The following is a 24,622-nucleotide window of genomic DNA, read 5'->3' on the forward strand; positions in this document are numbered from 1 at the left end:
TTGAAATTTAATTAATGCGTTCCTATGGGCTCTGAGGGACTGGCGGTGGCGGCGCTTACTCGCTTGCCTCGGAAAAGCCAGGCGGCGGCAGCGCTGAGGCAGCCAATCCCGGGGCGGCCCAAGCAGGAAAGTGCATGGCGGCTGCGGCGCTGAGAGGATCCGGGCTGGCCCGAGGGCAAGCACCGCACGCTTTCTTCCGCTCGCCTCGGCAGCGGCGGCGCTTAGGCGGCCGATCCCGGGTCGGCCCAAGGGCGAGCAAGAGAAAGCGTGTGGCACTCGCCCTCCAGCCAGCCCGGATCGGCCCCCTCAGCGTTGCAGCCACCGCGCACTTTCTCCTGCTTGCCCCCTGCGCGCTGCACTCACCCTTGGGCCGGGCTGGGATCAGCTGCTGTAATGCCGCCGCCGCCGAGGCGAGCGGGAAAAAGCGGGGCTGCCGCCTCCTGTCTTCCCCTTGGCTCGAGGAAGACAAGCGGGGGCAGCCCCCACACCGCCACACTTCGGCTCCGTCCCCCCTGGCAAGCCCCGGGAAACCAGCTGTAGCGCGGAAAGAAGGCAAAGGAAGATCAGCTGTCAGCTTCCCGTGCTGACAGCTGATCTTCCTTTGCCGCCTTCCCGCGCTACATTCTACAGCCGCGCTTCGCAAGACGAAGCGGCTGCCATAGAAAACCTCATCGTCTTGCGAGTCCCTCATGCAACACAAAACTCTTTCGTCTTGCAAGTTTTTCGTTGCGCAAGGCATTAGTCTTGCGAGGTTCCACTGTACTAAAAGATTCAGTCATTCTCCATAATCATTTATGAGTTTAACTACACCAAGTGCTTTGGGTGGAGAAAATCTGTAATAATAAGATTCTTAGCAAGCCTCAGTCACTTTAATTCAGGGAACTCATGCCCCCCCAACCCCAAATAATATTGAAAGATACATACAGCTACAGCCATGGAATCCTGTTTCTGTAGTTTGAGAACAATCTGGTTTAAGAATTAAACTGCAAGACTTCTATAGACTTTGACATACACTAAAACGCAGGGGGGAAATATAGCTCTATGTATTGATCTTCAGTATTTATAATCAATTACCAAGCAAATATTGCATGTATATTTAAGATATATTCTAGCACAAATAGCTGGTTTTCTTTACATTTAAGGTAAAGATTTGTTTTATTTAAACTTTCAAACAATATTTGAGTTACTGTGCTCAGTTTTGGAAAGAAGGCACGCACATATTTTCTATGAGAGCTGTTTTTTTCTAAATTTGTTTTCATTTTATCAAGCATGTAATCTATATAAAACATTTTGTAATTAAATGAAATGGGGAAATGATCAAAATAATTACAGATGCTATAATTCAATTCAAAACTGATGTTGACACAAGAAGGTATTATTCACAGTAAATATTCCAATCTCCTCTCCTCTTTACCTGGCTAAAAATACCCAATTCCCTCAACTGTTCCTCATAAGGCTTGGTTTAAGATCCTTTATCATCTGCACACATTTCAGCTTGTTAATATCCCATTGACACTTAGGCAATCAATATTCTTCTCATTACATTTTTTTAAAAGAAACTGAACAGGAAATATGAAACTTAAATGGAGTAGGTTCCATATGATGCATGCTCATTCATTCATTTAATAATTACAGTTAGCAAGCTCAGCTCCAATGTGCCTACATAGTTAACCTACAGAGCTATTGGAGGAAATAAGGCTTCTTTCAGAAAAGTTTTATCCTCATTAAAACAATGAAAGAACACAATCAGGGAATTCAAAAAACAGAAAAAGAAGAGCACATTGCTTAAGAAATACACTAGAGCAGGAAACCTGCTAGGAAGGCAGTTTGACCTATTGATGGCAAGGGAATCAAAGGTGTACTAAAGGAGAAAAAGGAGATTCCAGAAAAGCTGAATGAATGTTGTACATCTGTCTTCATTTTAAAAGGTAATGGCCAGATCCATGTGTAAACCTGGTCAGGAAGGAGTTTGAGGCAAACAGTGGTGAGAAGAGATAAAATTCCAGCCCTTACTCAGAAATTAAAAAGGAGGGGGGGAGAGACAGGTCCACATGTCATCCACTCAAGTTCTTTACTTGCTTGTTTTATATCAAAATATTTAATTTGTCCCTAATATCAGCCTCCATACCTAAACACTGGAAAGTTAACTCCAATTTTAAAGAAAGGATCCAAGTAGAATCAAGGAAATTACAGCCCGGTCAGCTTACTATCTGTTCCAGGAAAACTGGTGGAAAGCATTACAATCCCGACTTCACTCTTATGGTGTCCAAACTGGAGTTGTAGTGGATAACTTCTTGAAGATGTTGGCCCAGGGTGCGGCAGCTGTGGAAAAGGCAAATTCCATTTTAGGGAGCCTTTGGGAAATGATTAAAACAGCACTGCCAATGTCATAATGCTCTTATTAAAAACTGTGGTATGACCATAGTTTGAATAGTGTGTTCTGTCCTAGTTTCACAGCATCTCAAAAAGCATATTGTAGAATTGGAAAAGGTTCAGCAAAGGACAACCAACAAAAGAATGGGGCTGGAACAACTCCCCCATGAGGAAAGGTTACAACATATGTGGCTTCTTAGTTTAAAGCAAAGATGAATGGGTGACAAGGATGACATAATAGAGGTGCCTAAATTAAGCATGGAGAAAGTTTTTCTCCCTCTCTAACACTAGGGCCATACAGTGAAACTGAATGTTGAAAGAATCAGGACAGATAAAAGGAAGTATTTTTTTACACAGTGCATAGTAAAAATGATGAAATTTGCTACTGTAAGATAAAGTAATGGCCACCAACTTGGATGGCATTAAAGGGGTTTAGACTACTTCATAGAGAATAAGGCTACTGGTGGCTACTAGCAATGGTGATAGTATTGGAGTTGGTATGCCTCTGAATAGTTGAGGAGCACAAGTGGGGAGAATGCTGTTGCACTCGTGCTGCTTCCCACAGGCACCTGGTTAACGGCGGTGAGAACAGGATGCTGGACTGAATGGGTCTTACGCTCTTAGAGAACAAAAATTTAATATGGTCAGCTTACTTTCTGATCATTGGTTCTAGAACAGCATGCACTACAAGACTGTACTGTGACACTGTTACTCAGCCATCCCCTGTGGAAGCAGCTAACTTATCCCCTTGTGACAAAAGCAGAACAGCCTCTCCTTTACAACCGCTGGCACACATGTGAAGTCAGTTCCTTCCTTTTGAGCCATTACATTACATATACTAAATACTTCTTTTCAAAAATTTATTTTAATATGTAAAGTACTAATCATTCTAATATGGCAAAGGTGACTAGATAAATCCAACCTGAGAAGAACAAGGAACTTCAGCAAAGACTATTATTTCTGTGTGCTGTTGACAACCCAGCATGCCCATCCCAGCAATGCTCTTGAGATCCTGGGGGGGAAAAACAACAGGAAACAATGTGAAAATAGGATCATATGATGGTGGATAAGCAGATCATTCTTGCCTGCTGTGTCATATTCCTCAAAATAAAAATATATCATTAGCAAGATCTTATGGAAGGCAGCAGTCATTGAGCAATTACTTCAGCTTTTACCTTCTCCCAGTTATTTCTCTCCTGTTCCTGCAGTAGGCACAGTTCCTTTGGAATCCCTCTATCTCCCATATCACCTCAAGTACTACTAGCTTGGAAATACACTAACCTTGTAGAGTGCACTTGGGAGCAGAGTTCAGATGTTGGTGGCTTGTATGTAATACGAAAAGGGGCTCCTCTCACACACCCCTGCAGGAAGGAACAGAAGCAGATTTCTGAATTTGAAGTCAGGTTTGCTACCTTGCTCTATCTTGAGATTTACAGGCTACTTCTTTCCCAAACCACTCTCTGCAGGGAGGATGGGAAGAAGGGAAGAGACAGGGATTTCAAGCCATGAGGCCACACAACTGGTGAGGAAAAGTCATTCATGTTGCACAAGTGAATATAAAACTCTACACTCTGCCTATTGGTAGAATCAAACATAAATACAACATTTGGAGTGGGGGCAAAGAAGAGACCAGGCTTTCTCAGTTGTCAGGGAGCCCCTACTCACACAATGAGAATCCTGGATATAAACCAGTGTTTCAAAGGGTTTTTATCATCATTGTTCACCCAGGTCACAGATTTACCAGCTGTTGAACTCCAAGCTGTTCTTCTGGCCTAGTGATGACTTTTGTGGCTCCTGGTTCCCTTCCCTTTTTCAGGACTCCCTCTGTGCATCTAAACTGGGCTGATACCTGATGCTGCTGAACTTCCACCTCCTTGATCCGGCTCTTTTTGGACATGTTCATAGCTACCAGTTCCAGCTTACTGGATTCTGGAAAGGCCATGGTAGTATGCTGCCCTAGGGCTTTCAGACTGGTACATGTGGGATCAGAGAAAGTCTTAGTAGGGTCCTCCTCCTCTAGAGTCATTTGTTTCCTTTTAGCTGCCACACATGTCCTGCTTTTGTCCAGGAATTTCTCCCCAGATCTTCTCACCACTGTCTGATCCCTCTGCAAATGGGCCATATGATCTTCCTCTGTATTTTCAGACAAGGACCCAAGAGAGATATTTCTCTGAATTGGGGAATGTACAGAAGAGCAAAGACACATATTAGCGTGAGAATGTGAATTCCTCAGTGATTGGCCACAGGGAATGGTTTCATCAGTATTTGCAGTTTTGCTGACATCACATGCAATGTTCAATGCAACAGAGCTGGATTTTTGACTGGCAGATTCCTTGGGAGATGTACTGCTGTGAAAGGGAAGTAGTGATGGGGACACGGTCTCTTTTGGCTCATCCTGGCCAGAGCTACAGTGGGATATATGAACACGAGGTTCCAGCAAATCTGGGGTGCAGCTGTTGGAGCGTGGAGTCTCTTCTTCCCCGGCAGTATTAGCCATGAGCATCTGCTGTGCGCAGGGGAGGCTGTGTGATATACCAGATGTGTCTGCCAAAGCAAAAATGAAAACACTTAACTACTTTTAAGTCATATAAGAAAACAAGCAGGCTACTGTGAAACTGGTACAAAATATCTCAAAAAGAATGGCTGTGAAAGTCAAGTCAACATAAAATATACACAGCTACTTGCAAATATAACCAAGAATTACATGATATTCTGAAGGCTATTTGCATATGAGTAATTCTGCCATTTCAAGGGGACAGGAACAGGGACGTGAACCTGATTTGGGAGATTTTGACTGCTAGATGACAATGTGGACTCCAAATAGGCCATGACAGGAGGACAACTATAATAAAAATAATTTGAGCTTGGTGCCACAGTAGAGCATGTCTTCTTAGTGGGTGAAATTTAATTTTTGCAAATTTCTTCATTTGGGGGGGGGATCTTAAAAATATGCTTCTGGATGTGAGGAACTCAAATCTGCTATTATTTTTGTGATTAGACCACATTTAGCTTACCAAGTCTACATTTGATTAAGAAGCAAATAAACTCTTGGAAAACAACAACAAAAAGATGTTTAACCTTCTGAAAGTGTCAGGTAATATAAAATATGTATTAAATATAAATATATCGTATAACTGCAAATACTTGGCAATAATTTCTAATGATTTCTATGCACTTTTACACACATTTTAATTAGCAAGCAAAACTAAATTACAGTGGACGCTCGGGTTGGGAACGTGATCCATGAGGGAAGCACTTTCACAACCCGCAGCGCCGCATCTGAGCACACACGGGTTGCGGTTCGGTGCTTCTGCGCAAAGCATGATTTAGTGCTTCTGCGCCGAAACCCAGAAGTAACCCGTTCACGGACTTCTGGGTTCGGTGCAGCGCACAACCCGAAAAGACGCAACCTGAAACGGCTGTAACCTGAGGTATGACTGTATATTTATTAAACCAAAGTATTTTTTTGAATTCCCAAATCATGTTACAACTTTTTAGCACCCCTGATTTTTGGAATTGGAAAGTTGAAAAATTCAACCATGCCCTAGCCCACGGGTAGGTTTTACACATCTGGTCAGCAACCAATTTTCCATTTTTTCCTGTAACACTAATTCAAAGCACGAGCCAAATGGGGTGTGATGCAAGAGATCAGTGAGTGATATCTCTCTTTGTGTGTGTGTTTCCTTTAAAGCAGCACAAAGAGTTCACATTTTGATTCAAGTAACAGCAGGCGGGGTGGGGGAGTTGATTCTTTCCTGCCTATCCCATTATCTCAACCAACTTCCAACTCCCTAGTTGCTGTTTGTCTCACTGTAGAAAAAACAAAAACAAATGAGGCTTATAGCAACTTCAAAAAAGAATGTGGTGGTTTCCTTTTCCACCTCAATCAAAACTTAGCCCAACACAGGTGATTTAATAACAAAATTTAGATTATTTATTATTATTATTTATTTGTACCCCGCCCATCTGGCTGCATTTCCCCAGCCACTCTGGGCGGCTTCCAACAAAAAATTTAAATACATTAAAATGTCACACATTAAAAGCTTCCCTGAACAGGGCTCCCTTCAGATGTCTTCTAAATGTCAGGTAGTTATTTATCTCTTTGACATCTGATGGGAGGGCGTTCCACAGGGCGGCCGCCACTACTGTACCGAGAAGGCCCTCTGCCTGGTTCCCCTTAGCTTTGCTTCTCGCAGTGAGGGAACCATCAGAAAGCCCTTGGTGCTGGACCTCAGTGTCCGGGCAGAATGATGGGTATATCCTTCAGGTATACTGGGCCGAGGCTGTTTAGGGATTTAAAGGTCAGCACCAACACTTTGAATTGTGCTCGGAAACGTACTGGGAGCCAATGTAGGTCTTTCAGGACCAGTGTTATATGGTCTCAGCGGCCGCCCTCAGTCACCCATCTAGCTGCCGCATTCTGGATTAGTTGTAGTTTCCAGGTCACCTTCAAAGGTAGCCCCACGTAGAGCACATTGCAGTAGTCCAAGAGGGAGATAACTAGAGCATGCACCACTCTGGCGAGACAGTCCGTGGGCAGGTAGGGTTTCAGCCTGCATACCAGATGGAGCTGGTAGACAGCTGCCCTAGATACAGAGTTGACCTGTGCCTCCATGGACAGCTGTGAGTCCAAAATGACTCCCAGGCTGTGCACCTGGTCCTTCAGGGGCACAGTTACCCCATTCAGGACCAGGGAGTCCTCCACACCAGCCCACCCCCTGTCCCCCAAGAACAGTACTTCTGTCTTGTCAGGATTCAATCTCAATCCATTAACCACCATCCATCCTCCAACCGCCTCCAGGCACTCAAACAGGGCCTTCACTGGTTCCCATTTAAAAGAGAGGTAAAGCTGGGTATTATCCGCATATTGATGGACACCCAACCCAAACCCCCTGATTATCTCTCCCAGCGGCTTCATGTAGATGGTAAAAAGCATGGGGGAGAGGCAGAACCCTGAGGCACCCCACAAGTAAGAGCCCAGGGGTCTGAACACTCATCCCCCACCACCACTTTCTGGACACAGTGCCCCCAGCTCCGACGGTCCAGAAGGATGTTATGCTTGATTGTATCAAAGGCCACTGAGAGATCCAGCAGCAGACTGGATCATAACCTCCTTCATTATTTTCAATTTGGGCCCAAGACACAGACAAATATCCATTTAACTCTCTCACCCTCAATATGAACAGAGTCCGAGGCTTTGGCAATGCTCACTTCCATATAATGCAGCCCTGTTGCTCATATCCCTGCAAGAGCAATGGCATAAGCAAATGGCATGAACAAGCAGGGGTGCATAGTAAAGGAAGGCCTCTGCAAATTGCTATTCACATTGTAGGAGAAGGGTAAAAAGCCCTTTGTGTCTCATCTTCCAAAGCAGAAAGATGGTGAAGTGAACTATGGTGTTGGCAGGGCTTTTTCAGGGGGAACTCACAGAAACTCAGTTCCAGCACCTCTCAGGTGGGCACCATTGCTACTCTAAGAGAACAAGGGATGTGTTCATGTAGAGTTGCCATATTTTGAAGAGGAAAAAAGAAGACATATTTGCTGACTTATAGGTCACTATTGTTTACACTTACTGGCAGCTGCTCTCCAGGGTTTCTAGAAAAAAAGCACTGGGAAGGAGAAAGTGTTGAAGCATGGAAGAGACTGGCCAAATTTAGCCACTGTTTCCAACCAGAATGTAAAAAACAAGCAACCCCAAATGCCAGTTAACACCCATGATATTTAAAGACTGCAAGTGTAGCTGCAACAAAATCAAATTATTCCAGCTGCCAGTTTCTAGTAGAAACTCAAGATGGACATACTTGCATTACTAAGGATGACTGGTAATGTTTTTGCTTCTCTGTGAATTTAGTATTCATGTCACTTCCCAAGTATCTCTTCCAAAAAAGATTGAGAATATAATTTTCAGACATCATAATCCACCCAAAGTTAATATCTAGGTTCCACTGATTTCTAAAATAAATGACTTGCATCACTTCACTTTAGCTTGATAGTGACCAAACCTCATTATTTTGAAAGCAAGAAAGGAGCAAAATAAATAAAAGTTTAATTTTCGAAACCTTGAGAACCCTGAATCACAGAAACGTTTAGCAGCCTAAACTCCTACAATTTTTTAAATAAATCAAAATATCAATTAAAAACATCAACACTTAACTTCTTGTGTCATTTGTATTTGATTTATTCAGTAAAACAGTCTGACTTTCTTTCATGCTGAAAATTCCAATTATACTTCATCTTTACTAGCAAGGCCAAAATAAATATCCACTGATGCAAACACCTGATACAAAGAGAAACAGAACAGCTTTCTCTACAGGCAGTAGGACAACAGCATAAATACTCACCACAGGAGGTGGACAGAGTCATTCCTGGAAATACATCCCAAGGGTTTTCTAAGGAACCATCTGGGCTTTCAGCTTCAGCTGCCAAAAAAAAGTGCAATCAATTGTTCCCCTGCAAATAGGCCTCTTAAAGGTGCAGGCGACCCTGAGGTCAGGTTAAAGCAGGCATCCCCAAACTTCGGCGCTCCAGATGTTTTGGACTACAATTCCCATCATCCCTGACCACTGGTCCTGTTAGCTAGGGATCATGGGAGTTGTAGGCCAAAACATCTGGAGGGCCGCAGTTTGGGGATGCCTGGGTTAAAGTAATGGGAAACAGCTCTGGACATTCAAACATTCTAGGAATTCTCTCTTCCAAGAAGACAGCCGGTGTAACCAAAGTAGGACAGAACTACCCTCTCCCCTCCCAAGCTGTGTTAAGGTGGAACATGGTCTGCTCTCAAAGTAAGTTCAAGATCATTCAAAATATCATCTGCAGAGCAGGTTTTCAGAAATGAGTTTCTGAATCTTTATGTAGTGGAAAAATAAGAGCAGAGGTTCTGAAGTTGCATCTACTAATACTTATAGAATTGCTTTGAACCACATGCACAGCATTGTAGCTTGGAGGGTGGGGTGGCATTTGATATCTTATATCCACATCCTTTCAAGACTCCCTAGCTGCATATGAGTCTACTTTCAGCCATCCACGGCCACAAATGTTTTTTCCCTGTCAAATAAGACCTATTAACAAATTTCATGCTATACTAGAGAACTGCACAACTGTAGTCATCAATGTGCTCCCTAGTCCTTATTAGGTTTCCTCCCAAAATATAATAGCAAAGCTAGCCACCAGAGGTATCTGAGCCTACAGTAAATGGGTATGAAGCATGAATATTGTCAGGTTTTGAAGAGATTACAGAGCACATGGCTCTCAACCACCACTATCCAGACCTCATTAGGCAGATTAAGAAGCATAAGCAAGTGAACTTCACATTTGCCAGCTTTCCTTGTAGCTGAGTCACGGGCACTTGCTGCAGCCTTTCAAGGTCTCAGAAGATGTATTAGTTTGGTGAATAATAATAATAATAATAATAATAATAATAATAATAATAATAATATACCACCCTTCATCCAAGGATCACAGGATGGTTTACAGTATAAAAACACAAAAAATACCATAGTAACAAACAATAACAATAACTCCCTACACCCATTGCCCTGCCAACCACTGGCATATGGTGCCCAGAAGACTGCCCACTAGGGAATGCATTGCTCAGGCTGAAAGATATTTCCACTCTTGGCTTACAAAGTTGGGGACCAAATGAAATTCAACTTCCTATGACTATTATTGAAATGCTGCTTAGTAGGAGCTTTGGATACAGACAAGCAACCTTTATCTTTAAAACTACTGATTTCATTAATAGTCTTCTAGACTTTGGGAGATCAGTTGTGGACCAAGGTGTCTTTTAGATAATGTGATATCCCCTTAAGTAGAACGTTCCACTTGTGTCAACAGAAAAGCCATACATCGTTTTTGTGGCCTTGCAGGCAGAGAGACAACTACTGCTACTCACCACTGAAAAAAGATACAGTACTTTGGTCATCATCTTGAGTACTCTCAAGAACAGCTTGAGAGGGCTCTGTAAGATAAAGGACAATCTGATTTTTTAGCATGGACTCCCCCAAACAGACATGTACTAGAACCAGTTATTAAAACATTAACACCATCAGTAAAAAAAATTTTTGCAATGAAAATCACCATAAAAATCACAACAACCAAACCAAGAGGCAGAAGCAGCAAGCAAAAGCACTCTTCCATCCCCATTACACTTTGCCCCTCCCCAAAGGCCTGGATGAAGAGGTGTCTTCACCTACCAAGAAAACAAGACTGTGAAAGACTAGGCAGCATTTCTCTTATCTCCAATCTTAACACTGTGATACTACAACACTAAAACAGGAGATAACACTTTGACTAGTCTTTAAAAGGAAGCAAGGAAGAAAAAGGCACCAGACACCAAAAGTTCTTACTTGCTCTTTAAAAGGCAGCAAGCAGAGGCTTATATGTGATCTTAGTACTGTGAAACTTGAACTTTGAATCACCTGACATCATAAGATGCCAGGGGATTGGTAGCCTGTCCACCTGGCCTGTGGAGGGTGGGTAGGGTTGCCAGACTCAATAGAGGACAGGACTTCTGTGCCTTTAATTGCCCAGCTCTCTTTTGAGTCTGGAAACCTTAAAGAGAAACCAGCAGACCCTTTGTTTAATTTCCAAGCAAAGGGTCTGCTGGTTTCTCTTTAAGGTTTCCAGACTCAAAAGAGAGCAGGACAATTAAAGGCACAGAAGTCCTGTCCTCTATTGAGTCTGGCAACCCTAAGGGTGGGGCAGATTCAGTTCCTCTTATCTGACAAATGCACCACCTCAGCTCACAGCAGCCCTCACCCTTAATTCATAATGATCATTTTAATGGTAGCAAGATTATAAGATCTATGAGATTCTGCACAAAAAAACAGCAGTGGTGTACAATGAAAACAGCCAGACCTTGCACTCTCCCTTCTACAGTAACTTGGGTATTAAAATGTAGCTCCTGGTTGTGGCCACAGAATTCTCTGTCCACAAAACCTCAACCTTGGTCTCTCAAACATACTTAGGCTTTGTTAGTCCTTATAGATTGCCATTAAAATGATGGCATTTAGTTATGAAGTTCTAGGGACACTTGATATTCTGAAATAAACAGAACTGCTTCATAATAAAGTAATTTGTCAAATTCATAGGCTAGAACAAGAATGGGGAGCACTCTGAATATTCAATTACAGTTCTCACAACCCCTAGCTATTGACCATGCTGCCTGGGGCTGATGGGCCCAACAGCGTAAGGAAGGCCCCATCCTTAACTAAGGTAATCTTTCACCCAGCACTCTGGCACTCACTTGGTAGGTAGGACTTGTGAAGTAATGCTTCATTTTCTGCACTGATTGTCAACAGCTTGGCTGGGATGACAAAGACATTCTGATGAACCTGAAATCAGAATTGTTACTCTACTTCTGCTTCCCTGCATAGCACAACAGATCCACGCAGACCCAGCCAATGCTTAACAGGCCAAGAAAACTTACCAATTACATAACTGTCCAATAAAGTAGAAAATGAGGGACCCTGGTGAGCAAATCTCAACCATTTACTGGCAGTATGGAAATTCCACCAGATCCAAAAAAAACCCTGACATCTGCTTTACTTTCAGGGATGAAGGTTTTATCAGTTTTGATCTGTATTTTTTATTCCTTATTCTTCCATCATCTAACTACCCATTCAACCATGACACCCACACACCCCATCCCTGTGATTTTCAGCTGAGATGTCACAAACAGAACAGAGAACAGACCTTATCTTGCTTGCGTTCCACCTGCCATTTGGTGTCAGGATATACAGCCAACTGCTCAGAATCCAACAGCTTGCTGGGGTTCAATAAACTGAGACAATCCTTGGCATTTTCTTTTAAAGTACTAAGTCGATCCTGCTTTATCTCCCGTAGTACTTCGGAAACAGATGATGTCTCTTTACAGGAAAAGAAAATGTGCACAGTAAAATAGGGTGTTAGCTTTGGAACAAGAGTCCCATAATATTTCATATTAGAGCTAAATGAAAATGAAACAGATGCCTACAACACTAGACCAATTTTAAAAGTTAGTCAGAAATATGCTTGCATCAGTCTTTTTGTAATTTGATCCCAGGTAAACATATTCTGGCAATAACAAAGTGAAAATTTGTGCTGTCAGCAAAACACATAAATCAGGATGTAATCTTGCTATCTAAAAGTAGATTATAAAATGTTTGTCCTCTGCTGTAAGTGGCTCGGATGCACCATTGTCCACTGACAGTTAAGGGATTTTGTTTAGTGGAATCCACCTCTTTTGTTGAATGTATACTAATCTGGCTGAAACAGTTTTACCCATTCTTATGACTGTAATTGTTATTTTATTTTTATAATTATGTATTATATTGTTGTAACCTGCCCTGGGATCTGGTAAAGGGCAAGAAAGAAATCTTAGGAATAAATTAATCAAAGTGACACAGAGCTATGCAATGCAAACACCCATCAATTCTCTGTTAAGGCAATAAGGGACAGAAAAACCACTTACAGTAAGCCTGAAACTCACACTCACTTTACATATGCAATCACAACCTTATGCGGGTGACCAAAAAATAAACAAATAAACCAGAAAACCACAGGGAAAATAGGGTTAAATCAAAACGTGGTAGAGAAACAAAAGTTGGCAATCCCATCTGCCACTGCAGTCACCTGGGAGTGTGTTTGGGCATCTTCAAAGAATCAAGAGTGAGAAAGGGTCTAGCAATTGCATTGAGAGCAAGGGGAAAGTGACCTGAGAATGAGCAAAAGTGATCTGGAATGTGTGGGTAAGGTTGACTGAGCAAGTGGGGGTGGTCTGAGAGTGATGGGAGTTTATCTGAAAAGTGGTCCGGAAGCAAGGGGAAGAGGTTTTTTACACATGGTTTTTTATGCCTTCTTACAGGTCTTCCTGGCTTTATGCGTTTTGTCATTTGTGTGCAGTTCCACATAGGTTGCGGACTTGCAGTACTGCATGATGCAAGTATGATATGGAGACTTAATTAATGTTATACCAACCAGCCCCTTCTATTATGTTACACTAGGATTTCCCTTTAGAAACTTACAATGCTCACTGTACAATACCTGAGCTGGACCAGGGCTGGAGAGCAAGGCTTTTCCTGAAAGACACAAACAAAATAGAACCTAGAATTAAGAATGGCAATGGGTTTGCAAAACCTTCAAACAACCTCCTTTTTATGTCTGAATCAAATTTTGTTGTTAATTGATTTTATCTGACCCAGTTTGATCCACTCTAAGGATGGCATTTTAGCACATCCCTATCCCAAAATACTTTTTATGACATCTTAGAAATGGCTAGTATAGTAAATCCCTCATTCTTTCTGAACAGCTCATTCTTTCTCTACTTCTGGATTGATTACAAGAACGTAAATATCTCAGTTAAGGGACTATTAGCTTCCTAATAATTTTCCTTACAAACATGTTCTACTGCAAAATTTGGCATTTGAAACAAGAGAAAGAAAAACTGGTGTGTGGACTATGGACGATTCCTATATAGTAGAGTCTATATCATCATCTAGTGAAAAGTTATTGTCTCTACATAGCTTTATACAGAACTATCGATCAATTCCAATAATATATCTTGCTGTTCATTGCTCTATCCTTCCTCCAAGGAGTTCAGAGTGGTGTCCATCAAGGTTATTCCATGTTATCTTCACAATAGCCCTTTCTGTACTGAGAACCTGAGGTTTTGAGCTCTGATTGTTCTAAAAAAAACCTTACTAATATGAGCAAATTAGAACCTGAAACAAAGAATATTTCCATTGCTATCTTAAGCTAACTCACATATTAGGCATGAAGAAACAACTGTTGGACCATGTACTTACTGCCACAGTTCCTTTATCTTCTCCAGTACTGAGGGCTCCCGGTTGCTAGAAAAAGATGACATCTTAGCATTCCCAGCTTTTCACCATAGTCCAAAGTTACCACTTAAGCTTCTCAGAGCAGAAGAACAAATGGATTAAAGAATGGATTTCAAAACCTGACCAATCATATGAAAAATTACAGAATACTCTCAGTTTCTGAATGTGGTAGATCCCAAGGCCATCAAAAGTTACCAAAGCCATTTGGAGAATTTTTTTTTCATTTTAAAAAACAACCAATTTGCAGCTTCAATTTCCAGTAACAAAAACATCACTAAGTAGCAATTCTCTCAAAAATGAATGGCTGCCTCCAGGATACACTGCCTGTCATCTTTCCAAATCCCCTTCTTTGACAATTTCAGAAAGCTACAGCACTGAACTAAAAGGTAAGGGCCTAACTACACGGGACACTAATGATAACATTTCCCCCAAATATAAATTGGTATGCAGCAGAGGCTATTTTCATTTAAACTGTGGCTGGGGGTAGAAGATTTGAACCTTCCCACACCATGCACCTCACCATACATGGAGTTTCTAAGAGAAAACCACACATGTACTTCTGTGCTTGGCACTTAAATTTTTAAAAGCCACAATATGATTGCTAACCACCTCATTCACATCACAGGTACTAAGGCTCTAACAAAATAAGACTGTTGGGGAAGGACACATACCAATTCATTCTGCCCAGTTTAATTTACCAAGCTTAAGTAAAATGTGATGAAAATTCAAGCAGACTCATCTAAAGACTCATCTAAGCGTTCTCTAGCCAACCTTCTTCCATCCAAATTCACACATCAAGCCCATAACAAAGCTCAGAGAAAGTCTCACCAGTCTTGCTGCCTCCGTTCCCTCCGCTTCATGGGCATCACTCGGAAACAATCAAGTACAAGGTAAAATCGACAATCCTCCTGAAAGTGAAGGAAAGGCAGAATTAGTTATGTTGTGCCTGGAGTATTCAGTCCAACATAAGGCAACACATGTTCCCAAATTTGATTGAATTATTGCTTGAATGCAGAGGTGCCAGGTTGCCCCCAAGACTGAGGGGCCCCAGCGTGCATCATGTGCGACGTTGCATCGTCTACAGGAGGTCGAGCGCTTTGGAGGAGCCGGCCACTGAAGCTGTGACACATGGTGCACAATGCATGTGACGTGCACGCACGATGCACGCTGGGCCCCCTCAACATCAAGGGGAACCAGCCCCTTTCCAACAAAGATTGAGGGGGCCGATGACACATAAACCCCCTAGAGTTGGAACACCTGCTTGAATGATATGCAGGGGGCGGTGGGAGGTGGAGAGAACAGATAGCAGGGCCACTTCTTGGCTTTCCCTAAATTTAATCATATTATGTTCCTACAGCATAATACAGAATGAGATATGAGAGGAAAAGAAGACAGCCTTCAGTCCATTAATATTACTTAGCATAAGATTTGTAGGGAAGGGGGGGGATTACAAAATGCAAATGTCTCCTTGCTCTCTCCAGCCAACATAGGCTTGCTTCGGGACAATTTAAGTGTCCATGTCATCTGCTCAAGACCAACCTGTGTCCCTTATAAGCTGTGCCAACAAAATACCACTTGGGACAATAAAGGATCCTTCACATGTTAGCTTTGCCCCTCAGGTTCATGGGATAAATATGGTCTTTTCACAAGAACCTTAGGCTAGAAAAAATTATCTACCCACAAAATGATAATAGATAGATAGATAAATAAATAAATAAGAGTTCCCTGTTATTAAGATAAAGACTTGCATCATATGCCTTTCCTTTAACAAGTATCATTTAAACTTTCAATAACCTCATGAGGTGGGTTAGGCTGAAATATAGTGACTTGTTCAACACCATCTTCAGGGCCAGAGGGAGATTGGAAACTTATGCTTCACCACAACCGCTCCCATTTTCAGGACGTAACTACTCACAAACTCACCTTAAGAGAGTGTGCTTTCACAAGATTATACTGTAGTGCTGTATCAGTTATTAAAAAAAAGGAGGTGGGAGAAGTCACCTCACAATGATACTTATTCTGCCTTAAAGATGGCAGACACTCAGAATGCTGACAAACTCAAATCAGACCAAGGTTTGTGCCAGACAGCCTTCTGCGTCAGGAGAAAAGTCGACCGACTCAAGAGTCACACCCTGACTATTATCCTAGCAGAACTCCTGAGGAGCAGATGAACCCCAATACCACAGATAAAATACAAGCCAACCTGTGGAGGCTGGCTGAGGCCTTCACACGTTTTCCCGCCAATTTATGTGAGGCAATGCAGCTGCACCTGATTCTAAGTACCGTATTTACTCGAATGTAATGTGCACCTTTTTTTTGCCAGATAAGGGTGCACATTTGATTTGATGGCACATTTTCATTCGCCAGCAAATACTTTTTTGGTTTCAAGGTTTTGAAAATTGAACTGCCCAATTACATACATTTTAACTGATTAATGGCAGGTGTTTCATTTTATTTATTTATTAAATTTGTATACTGAGATCTGTAGATCTCAGGGCAGTTCACAACATACAAATGCAATATAAAAACACAAAATACAGAATAATAATAACAACCAAACCCTGCCCCCCCACGAACTAATAACCCCCACCCCCGCACCAGCTCCCACAAACACATTTAAAAGAGAGTATAAGATGTTAATCAGCCCAAGGTCTGGTTGAAGAGGAACGTTTTCACCTGGTGCCTAAAGGGGTGTAATGAAGGTGCCAGCCGAAACCACCCTAGGGAGAGCATCCCACAAATGGGGAGCCACTGCAGAAAAGGCCCCGTTCTTGTGTTGCCACCCTCCAGACCTCTGGTTGGGGAGGCACACAAAGAAAGACGGGGATCACAGAATCCAGTTCAGTTTATATGGGGAGAGGCAGTCCTTGAGGTACTGTGGTCCTGAGCCGTTTAAGGCTTTATAGGTCAAAACCACCACTTTGAATTGGGAAGGAACCTATTTGGCAGCCAGTGCAGCTGGGCCAGAATCAGTTGTAATATGCTCAAACCATCTTGCTCTGGTGAGCAACCTGGCCGCCAAATTCTGCAAATTTTACTGAGAGCCAGTAAAGAAAATAAAGTGAATTAATTCAAACAAAGATGGCAAAAGATGCTAGAAACGAACATCACTAAAGAAATATGGGGAAATACCGTATTTATCCGTGTATAAGACGCCCCCATGTATAAGACAACCTCTATTTTTTTAACCCAAAATTAAGAAATCAAGTTGTTTAGCTTTTTGGTGGGGTGGGGGAGGTCACGTCCGCCAATCGCTCACCCACCTGCCTGCCACTGCTGATTGCACACCTCGCCGTAGTTGCCAATTGTCTGCCCGCTCGCCACCACCAACAGCCCGCCCGCCCACTTGCCACAGCCACCAATCGCCTGCCCAATTGCCACATCCGCAGCCAATCCCCAGCAGGCCTTGCCACAGCCACCAATCACCCGCCAAATCGCCACTGCCAATCCCCTATTTGCTGCTGCCATTAATCGCACATCCTGCCTCTTCATACACTATCCATGTATAAGACGACACCCAATTTTTGCCTTTTTAAAAAAGCATAGTCTTATACACAGAAAAATACGGTAAATTCTCTAATAATTTGGTATCCTGCAGGCCCAGCTTCCTATTACTTCAGTGGCATAATCCCATGGTAGGCAGCAGACTTTCCTAAAACCGACAGTGCTTTACAGGCATATGGTGAATGCATGTGAGCTAAAAGTGTGGTGTGAGAATACACACAAGCCGTAAGGCTTCAGTGTCTCTGTGCTCACTGGTTGCACTCCTGACCTTTGTGCACTGAGTGCAAAGATTCTAGTCACATTCAGTTTTAAATGGTTAGACTCCTTCCCACCGTAAGAAACTCAGTGTAATCACGATCTTGACTTTAGGGAGGAGTCTGCCCAGGTTCAGCTGAGCATGATAAGGACCTACCTGTAGATAACTGGGAGAGGGTGGCAATGCAGTTTTTTACGGATTGGATTTTTTTATGTTTTTAGATATGTTGTAAGCCGCCCAGTGGCCGAGGAAACCCAGCCAGATGGGTGGGGTATAAATAATAATAAATTAAATAATAAATATTTGTGTGCCTTACCACTTTAGCTGCTTCTTTAAAACAAACCCTAAAATTCTGCAGGACAATGAATTGGCCAACAATACTGGAAAATCCAGACTGGGGTAGAGCACTAAAAAGAAAGAAAGAAAGAAACATGTATGATGGCCATGCCCAATAGTTTGCCACATCGTCTAAAAGGTTGCAATTCTAAGCAAAATTTGGAAGAATCCATTCATTTCCTCAGAATACTGAAACTTTCAGCTTCCATTGTTAAAAAAAGGGACATCCAAAAACAAATACTGTAGATAACAGCAAATATATGTTTTGAGAATATATTTATTTTTAAATACTTGTACATCGTTATTCAAAGGCTGCAGGTAGTTTACATCAAAAGACAGTAAAATAATATAATCATGCAAGTAGTGTGCTTGTGTGCTCTGTGTGACCCATATTATGTAGTCCTTACTTTCCTTTAGCTAGGAACACATATTGCTCATCGCTCACCCATATGCCGCTCCCTCCTCACTACATTGCTCAGGGGGCGGGGTGGGGAGATCTTTCAAGTTCTACAAAAGCACAAGTGGAAAGTGCAGAATGAAGTTTGCCAACAGTGTGCAAATGCAAATGTGCACATATTGGTTTACAAAAATTATTCTTACGCTGTCTCAGAGTGAATAGAGTAATTATGTATGCAGGTCCTAAAATATTATGGAATTTACCCTTCCATGCTACATGCTCTGCAAATAGAAATTAACAACTGGTTGTCTGCCATAGGCTCTCTTGTGTGTCTTAAAAAGTGAACAATGCATGAAAGGTCTAGAGTTAATTTTTAAAATGGCCTTTTTTGCATTATGCAACTTCTTACCACATTCTGGTAGATTTTGTAACACATAATTTTAGATTGCTTGGCACAGAATGTTATGCAGATTGCTAATGTGCTAGCTTTTGTACATGCATGGTAAGTATTTCATAAAATTTATATACCACATAATTCTAAGAAAAAGCCTAAAAGTGGTTTAAAACCCCAAGGCAGTAATAAAACACAAGGAACCATAACAAAGTTATCTAACCAAAGGAAGGTGCTCTGTAGATAAAACCAGGAAAGTCACCACTACCTAAGCCTCTCAGAAATCTATTGCAGCAGGGCCCATGGCAGTGTTAACTTAAGAGCTAACTAAGCTAAGGATTAGGGACGCGGGTGGTGCTGTGGTCTAAACCACTGAGCCTAGGGCTTGCCGATCAGAAGGTCAGCGGTTCGAATCCCTGTGACAGGGTGAGCTCCCGTTGCTCAGTCCCTGCTCCTGCCAACCTAGCAGTTCAAAAGCACGTCAAAATGCAAGTAGATAAATAGGTACCACTCTGGCGAGAAGCTAAACGCCATTTCCGTGCACTACACTGGTTTGCCAGAAGCGGCTTAGTCATGCTCGCCACATGACCTGAAAGCTGCATGCCAGCTCCCTTGGCCAGTAAAGCAAGATGAGCACCGCAACCCCAGAGTCGCCACGACTGGACCTAATGGTCAGGGGTACCTTTAACTTTAAGCTAAGGATTAGCTACTGATCAGGACTGACAGAGGATACAACTTTATGCCTTAAGCCTCTGGTTTGTGGAAACTATGATGGGACAAGGGAAAAGTGGAGTGTGTGCTGATTCACATGGTAGCCTTTTGGAATCCTTCAACCTGGGGTGGGGGAGAGAATCTTGCAAAATTTAATGAAAGAATCCAGTCACTTGGGCCACCAAAGAGATTTTGCTTCAACACTGGAAGTTTAAGTCACTGACCTCCATAAAACAACTGATTAGTGATTTGAACTGGCAATGTATCCACATTAGCACAATGAAGAGAAGTATGAGACCATTTTAATTACGGAAGTTTTTCTTAAGAATTATGCATTGGAGTGGGCTGCCTAGTATAAAATAATTATCTTCAAAATTCATATCATTAAAACACTGTAATCTATCTCCCCGAAGTCTCCCTTGCTTATTTTAATACTTTTTAATTTTTGTTTGAATATTATTTTAATTTTAGACTAGTCAGTTTGCTTGCTTTTAAAGGTTCTGTGACAGGCCCTCAAAACATTTCCATTTTTCTTAAGTGCTTGCCACAAGCTCAGCAAGACAGAAACAAGGGTAGAGAGCAGTTTGGAACCACCGATATTTATTGCTACTCTATCAGGTTCCCTATAATAGGCTGTTTACCCAAACACTAATTTCACCCCGGCAAATCTGATGATTAGGACCTGGGAGACCTGAGTTAATATCCCCCCTCACCCAGGAAGCTCACTGGACAACTCTGGGCCACTCACTGTCTCGCGGCCTAAGGTACCTCACAGCGTTGTTCAGAGGATAAAATGTAGAGTGAGGAGAACCATGTACACCACCTTAAGCTTATTGACGGAAAGCTGAGATATAAATGTAGTTCATACATAAAGTGTAAAAATTACCATTTTGTCATCTGAACAGCTTTGGCTGTAACTTCCATTTGGATATAATGATGCCCATCTGCGATGCACAGAACAGCTGCTGGGAGCTGCTCATCATGATCTAGAGCCTCTGTCTCATTTAAAACCTAGCAATAAATTGGGAGATAAGGAAAAGAAGTCAGGTATTAAAAATAGGGACGAAACCACTCTAGAGTCTTTAATTCATTTGGGGGGGGGGCAGGATGAGGAAGATATGGAGACCCACAAAGTTTGAAAGCCACAGTATGGCAATTTAGATCTGCATATGAGAAAGACCTAGAGTTGTGGGAGCAGGGAACTTCCCATTTTGTTTTCAGAGGATGAATACTCCTGTTGCAACAGGCATAATCTTAAAAAGATCAGTCTACTAACAAGAAGAGAAACTCTCTTCAAAGCTGGTATGTGCTGACTTCCAATTTTGACAAGTACTTGTATTAAAAGACAAAATGGGGGGAGGCAACTTCAATCTGCTTCCCAACTAAACAGGGGCACCATTTTAGTTAATCAAAATATTGTAATTGATCTAACATTGCAGCTCTGGCTATAAGGCACATAGGCTGCAATCCTATCCTCAATTACCTGGGAGTAAGCTCCATTGAACACAGAGGGACTTGCTTCTGAGCAAGCATGCATGAGATTGCTGTGATATAAAGCAACTCTTATGCTCAAGCAAAAGGTCTCCTCTGGATTCAGAAGGTAGAACATAGCCACTGCCTCAGGAGCAGCAGAAGCATCAATTATGTCCACATTAATGTGGTGTAAGAGTGTTGAACTAGGACATGGGGCACCCAGGTTCAAATCCCCACTCTGCTATGAAGCTTTCTACCAGTCTCTCTCTCTCTCTCTCTGCCTAGTGAACCTCAGAGCAGAACCACTCAAAGTGGTGGTACATGGACTGGGGCAGGTCTGTGAGCCATCAGCTACTGGTCCATGATAACTCCACCACAGTTCAGGTTGGGTTGGACACTTCAAGATAGCTTGAGAAGCACCACCTCACAGGGTTGTTGTAAAGAGAAAAGTGAGGGTGGAGACATTGTTCTAAGCTCCTTGGAGGAAGGGGAGTATGGAATTTTATTTTATTTTAAAAATTAAGAGTTCCCCATTCATCACTGCTTAAAAATTCACATTAATATACCCTCAGGACATGCCCAAGTTGACCCTCTTCTCTGGCTTCAGAATCCTTGTACTCCAGAAGAAGATTCACGATCCAAGGTTCCAAGTAGCAGGGCCTATTTGTCTGGCTATCTTCATTGTCTAAACTGGGAAAAATAAGTAATTAAAATGACAAAGGCATGGGAAAATGTGCAAAATATGAGGACAAGAAAGTGGCATGGCAAAAAGTTGCTTGATGGTATCACACTAAATATCTTCCAGATTGCTTTACCATTAAAACCCATTGTGCATTTATTCATCATTAGGAAAACAGAAAAACAAAGAGAATGTTTGAGACAACATGAGCCATGTTACTCCAGAGAATGCTTCATATGTCCTTCCATATGTACTGTATGTAGGTACACAGCCAATCCATGTTCAGCCATCTTAATGGGACTACTAGGACCTTAACACTTTCATATTCAATGACCTCACCTTATCATGTAACCATCAGTATAGTAAACAATTTGCAAGTTGGTATACAGAAAGTTCATCCAAGTAGCCCTTCATTTTAACTAAAACACTATTCTTATTTGATAAGAAACAGAAACCTGTACAGTGGAATCTCATGTTACGTAACATCCTCCTTGCAAACGCTGCGGGTTACAAGCTCCGCTAACCTGAAAGTAGGTGCCCCTTGTTGGAAACTTTGCCCCGGGATGAGAGCGGAAGTCGCGTGCTGGCAGCGCGGCAGCAGCAGGAAGCGCCATTAGTGAAAGTGCGCCTCATGTTACGAGCAGTTTCGGGTTGCAAACAGACTTCTGACTTCTGGAAGGGATTACATTTGTAACCGGAAGTACCACTGTATTCTTGGCCAGGTGCAGTGTGGCCCAAAATTAGGTGTTTTGAGGAATAAGTTATGAGCATCATAGAATTTTTGTTTTAAAAAACACCCTTGAATGCAAAATTTACTCCTGTTGCACATCACTCTATTTTCAGATATTTTTGCCAGAAATCACAAGGGCTAGAAACTTGCAATATAAATATAATTTTTGCTGAATTTTGTATTAGACCCCAGATTTAGAGCAAAATTGGGGTGCAGCCAAACAGTTCCTGAGAACAGAAGATCTTCCTTCCTGATACAGAGTTTCACCCATTAGTATCACTCCTTTCTCTTTTCTATTGAGATTCCCAGATTGCACTATGGGATTAGGAAGGGGCTTGCATTCACCCAAAGCCAACAAAAAAAGCTTGCACAGGCATGCCCACAAGGTCACAGGGTACTCAAATTGGTCTTTATCACGCTGGTGAATAGCAGCCTAATGCAGATAAGAAAGGAATATACAGGGCTGGTCATTGCTGGTCCAAGAAGAACTTACAATTTTGGACACCCACTGCAGAGCTACTATAAATGTGGGTTGGTGCAAAAACAGCAGGCTCCCATTAAATCTAAAAGTAGAACATGTATTGACAGAACACTTTCTCAGACATAAGACAAATTCAGACTAAACTGAGTGGGAGAATTCTACAACCTATTTTATTCCCTGGTAAGAGAAAAAATATAGAGATAGGTGAACTATTGCTAGCTAGCTATTCATTTATTTATTTAACATACCATAGCTTTAGGTATGGGTTTTACACACGTATTTTATGCTGGCTACATAACTTGGAAGGAAGCCCCAGCCACATCGAGATGCACATGAAACTTCCATAGAGTAAAACCCTGGCTACACTTACATAGAAGCTAAGCCTCACTGCAATCATTCGGGACTCGCAGCGCAATAAGCCTACCTAGTACGGAGGATGGGTTGCATTTGCGCTGGAAGTGCATGCAAGTGGTCCAAAGCAAAAGATGCCGTGCGCGCCTCTGCACAGCAACGGGAAAGTAATGTCCCGAAGTGGGGTGGCTGCTTCGGAAAATCAATACCCTACAGCGAGTAAAAGTCCGATTAAGAGGGAATTACGAAGCACTCAAGAGCTTCGCCACCCGCCAGCTTATTCGGCGGTCTCTGCCTGCCATCCATCTACGCCAACGATACCCGGGATCTGCAAACTTACCCCGTGGGCTTTGAGTTCCGCAGCGACCTCCGCTCCCGATTCATAGGGGCGGCTGCCGAAGACCCGTGTCAAAGCGACCTGCCCCTTTCTCAGGACAGGAGCGAGGCCTCATTCCCGCTCCGCCAGCTGGACTCCTCCTCTCAGCGACTTCCCAACGCCACCCGAGCTAGGTGGGCTGGCCGGAGGATGAGGGTTGGCGTCTCGCCCTGCCCTCCCGATCTTCCCTGCAGCGCCAGCAAACCAGGAAGAGGAAGCGACGTTGGGGCGGGATTTCCGTTGTGCAAAGTAAACAGCTCGGCCAGCTCAAGATGTCGGACGCAGAGGCGGGCAGGTCCGCGCAAAGATACATCCTTTCCTCACAGTTTCCTGAGCCTTGCCAACTGGCCCAAACTGTGCGGGCTTGAAGCAAGCTCTGCAGTGCACACAATTGCTTGCAGTTCAACTGCTCTATGAGCATTTTCATCTGAAGGACAGGATAAAAATGTTTGCAATGAAGAATAATAAATAATACCTTAGTAAATTTTCCGCACTGGGCAACCCCCTTTTCATTTCCCCAGGCCTTTAAAATTATATTATTGCTTTATGCTGTTTTAGCTCTGTGGATTTTACTCTTCTGTCCTCAGTTTAAATTGTTTTGCGCAGTGACTTTTCCTCTGTTGTATAGTGATTGGTGATTTAATAATTGTATAGCACTTTGTTTTTTGAAATTTTGATTGATTTAATTCTGAAGAATGTTGATTATACCGCAGCCTGTAAAGTGTATGTATGTAATATACATTTC

The 24,622-nt window shown here is 42.5% G+C and overlaps 1 protein-coding gene across 4 annotated transcripts; it reads right to left on the reverse strand.

The window, feature by feature from the left end:
- Window positions 1–1,122: 1,122 nt before the first annotated feature.
- On the reverse strand, window positions 1,123–24,304 carry LOC118087309 (uncharacterized). 4 transcript variants are annotated; one of them, XM_035119850.3, is made up of 15 exons: window positions 23,842–24,304; window positions 21,827–21,950; window positions 20,674–20,798; window positions 18,269–18,359; window positions 15,021–15,100; window positions 14,157–14,201; window positions 13,396–13,430; window positions 12,067–12,239; window positions 11,618–11,705; window positions 10,265–10,330; window positions 8,715–8,792; window positions 4,223–4,917; window positions 3,655–3,734; window positions 3,296–3,385; window positions 1,123–2,322 (listed from the first exon to the last, which is right to left on the reverse strand). In XM_035119850.3, the coding sequence occupies exons 1-14, from the start codon at window positions 23,883–23,885 to the stop codon at window positions 3,328–3,330; spliced, it is 1,782 nt and encodes a 593-aa protein (XP_034975741.2). In that variant the 5' UTR covers window positions 23,886–24,304; the 3' UTR covers window positions 1,123–2,322; window positions 3,296–3,327. The 4 variants fall into 4 exon arrangements, with proteins under 4 accessions (XP_034975741.2, XP_060131978.2, XP_034975742.3 ...); XM_060275995.2 differs by having other exon boundaries at window positions 4,115–4,917; XM_035119851.3 differs by having other exon boundaries at window positions 4,115–4,917; window positions 21,827–21,945; window positions 23,842–24,080.
- Window positions 24,305–24,622: the final 318 nt, after the last annotated feature.

This window comes from Zootoca vivipara, chromosome 6, assembly GCF_965207765.1.
Source record: "Zootoca vivipara chromosome 6, rZooViv2.hap1.1, whole genome shotgun sequence".
NCBI classification, from domain to species: domain Eukaryota; kingdom Metazoa; phylum Chordata; class Lepidosauria; order Squamata; family Lacertidae; genus Zootoca; species Zootoca vivipara.

Bases quoted from the DNA above. Each gene is read 5' to 3' on its own strand.
- LOC118087309 (XM_088671026.1), bottom strand. From the start codon at position 23,885: ATGAATCGGGAGCGGAGGTCGCTGCGGAACTCAAAGCCCACGGG. The intron at 18,360-20,673 runs GTAATTTTTACA...CTTTCTTTTTAG, and splicing joins GCTGTTCAGATGACAAAATG to TGCTCTACCCCAGTCTGGAT. The intron at 12,240-13,395 runs GTATTGTACAGT...TTTCCTGTAAAG, and splicing joins CCAGCCCTGGTCCAGCTCAG to AGACATCATCTGTTTCCGAA.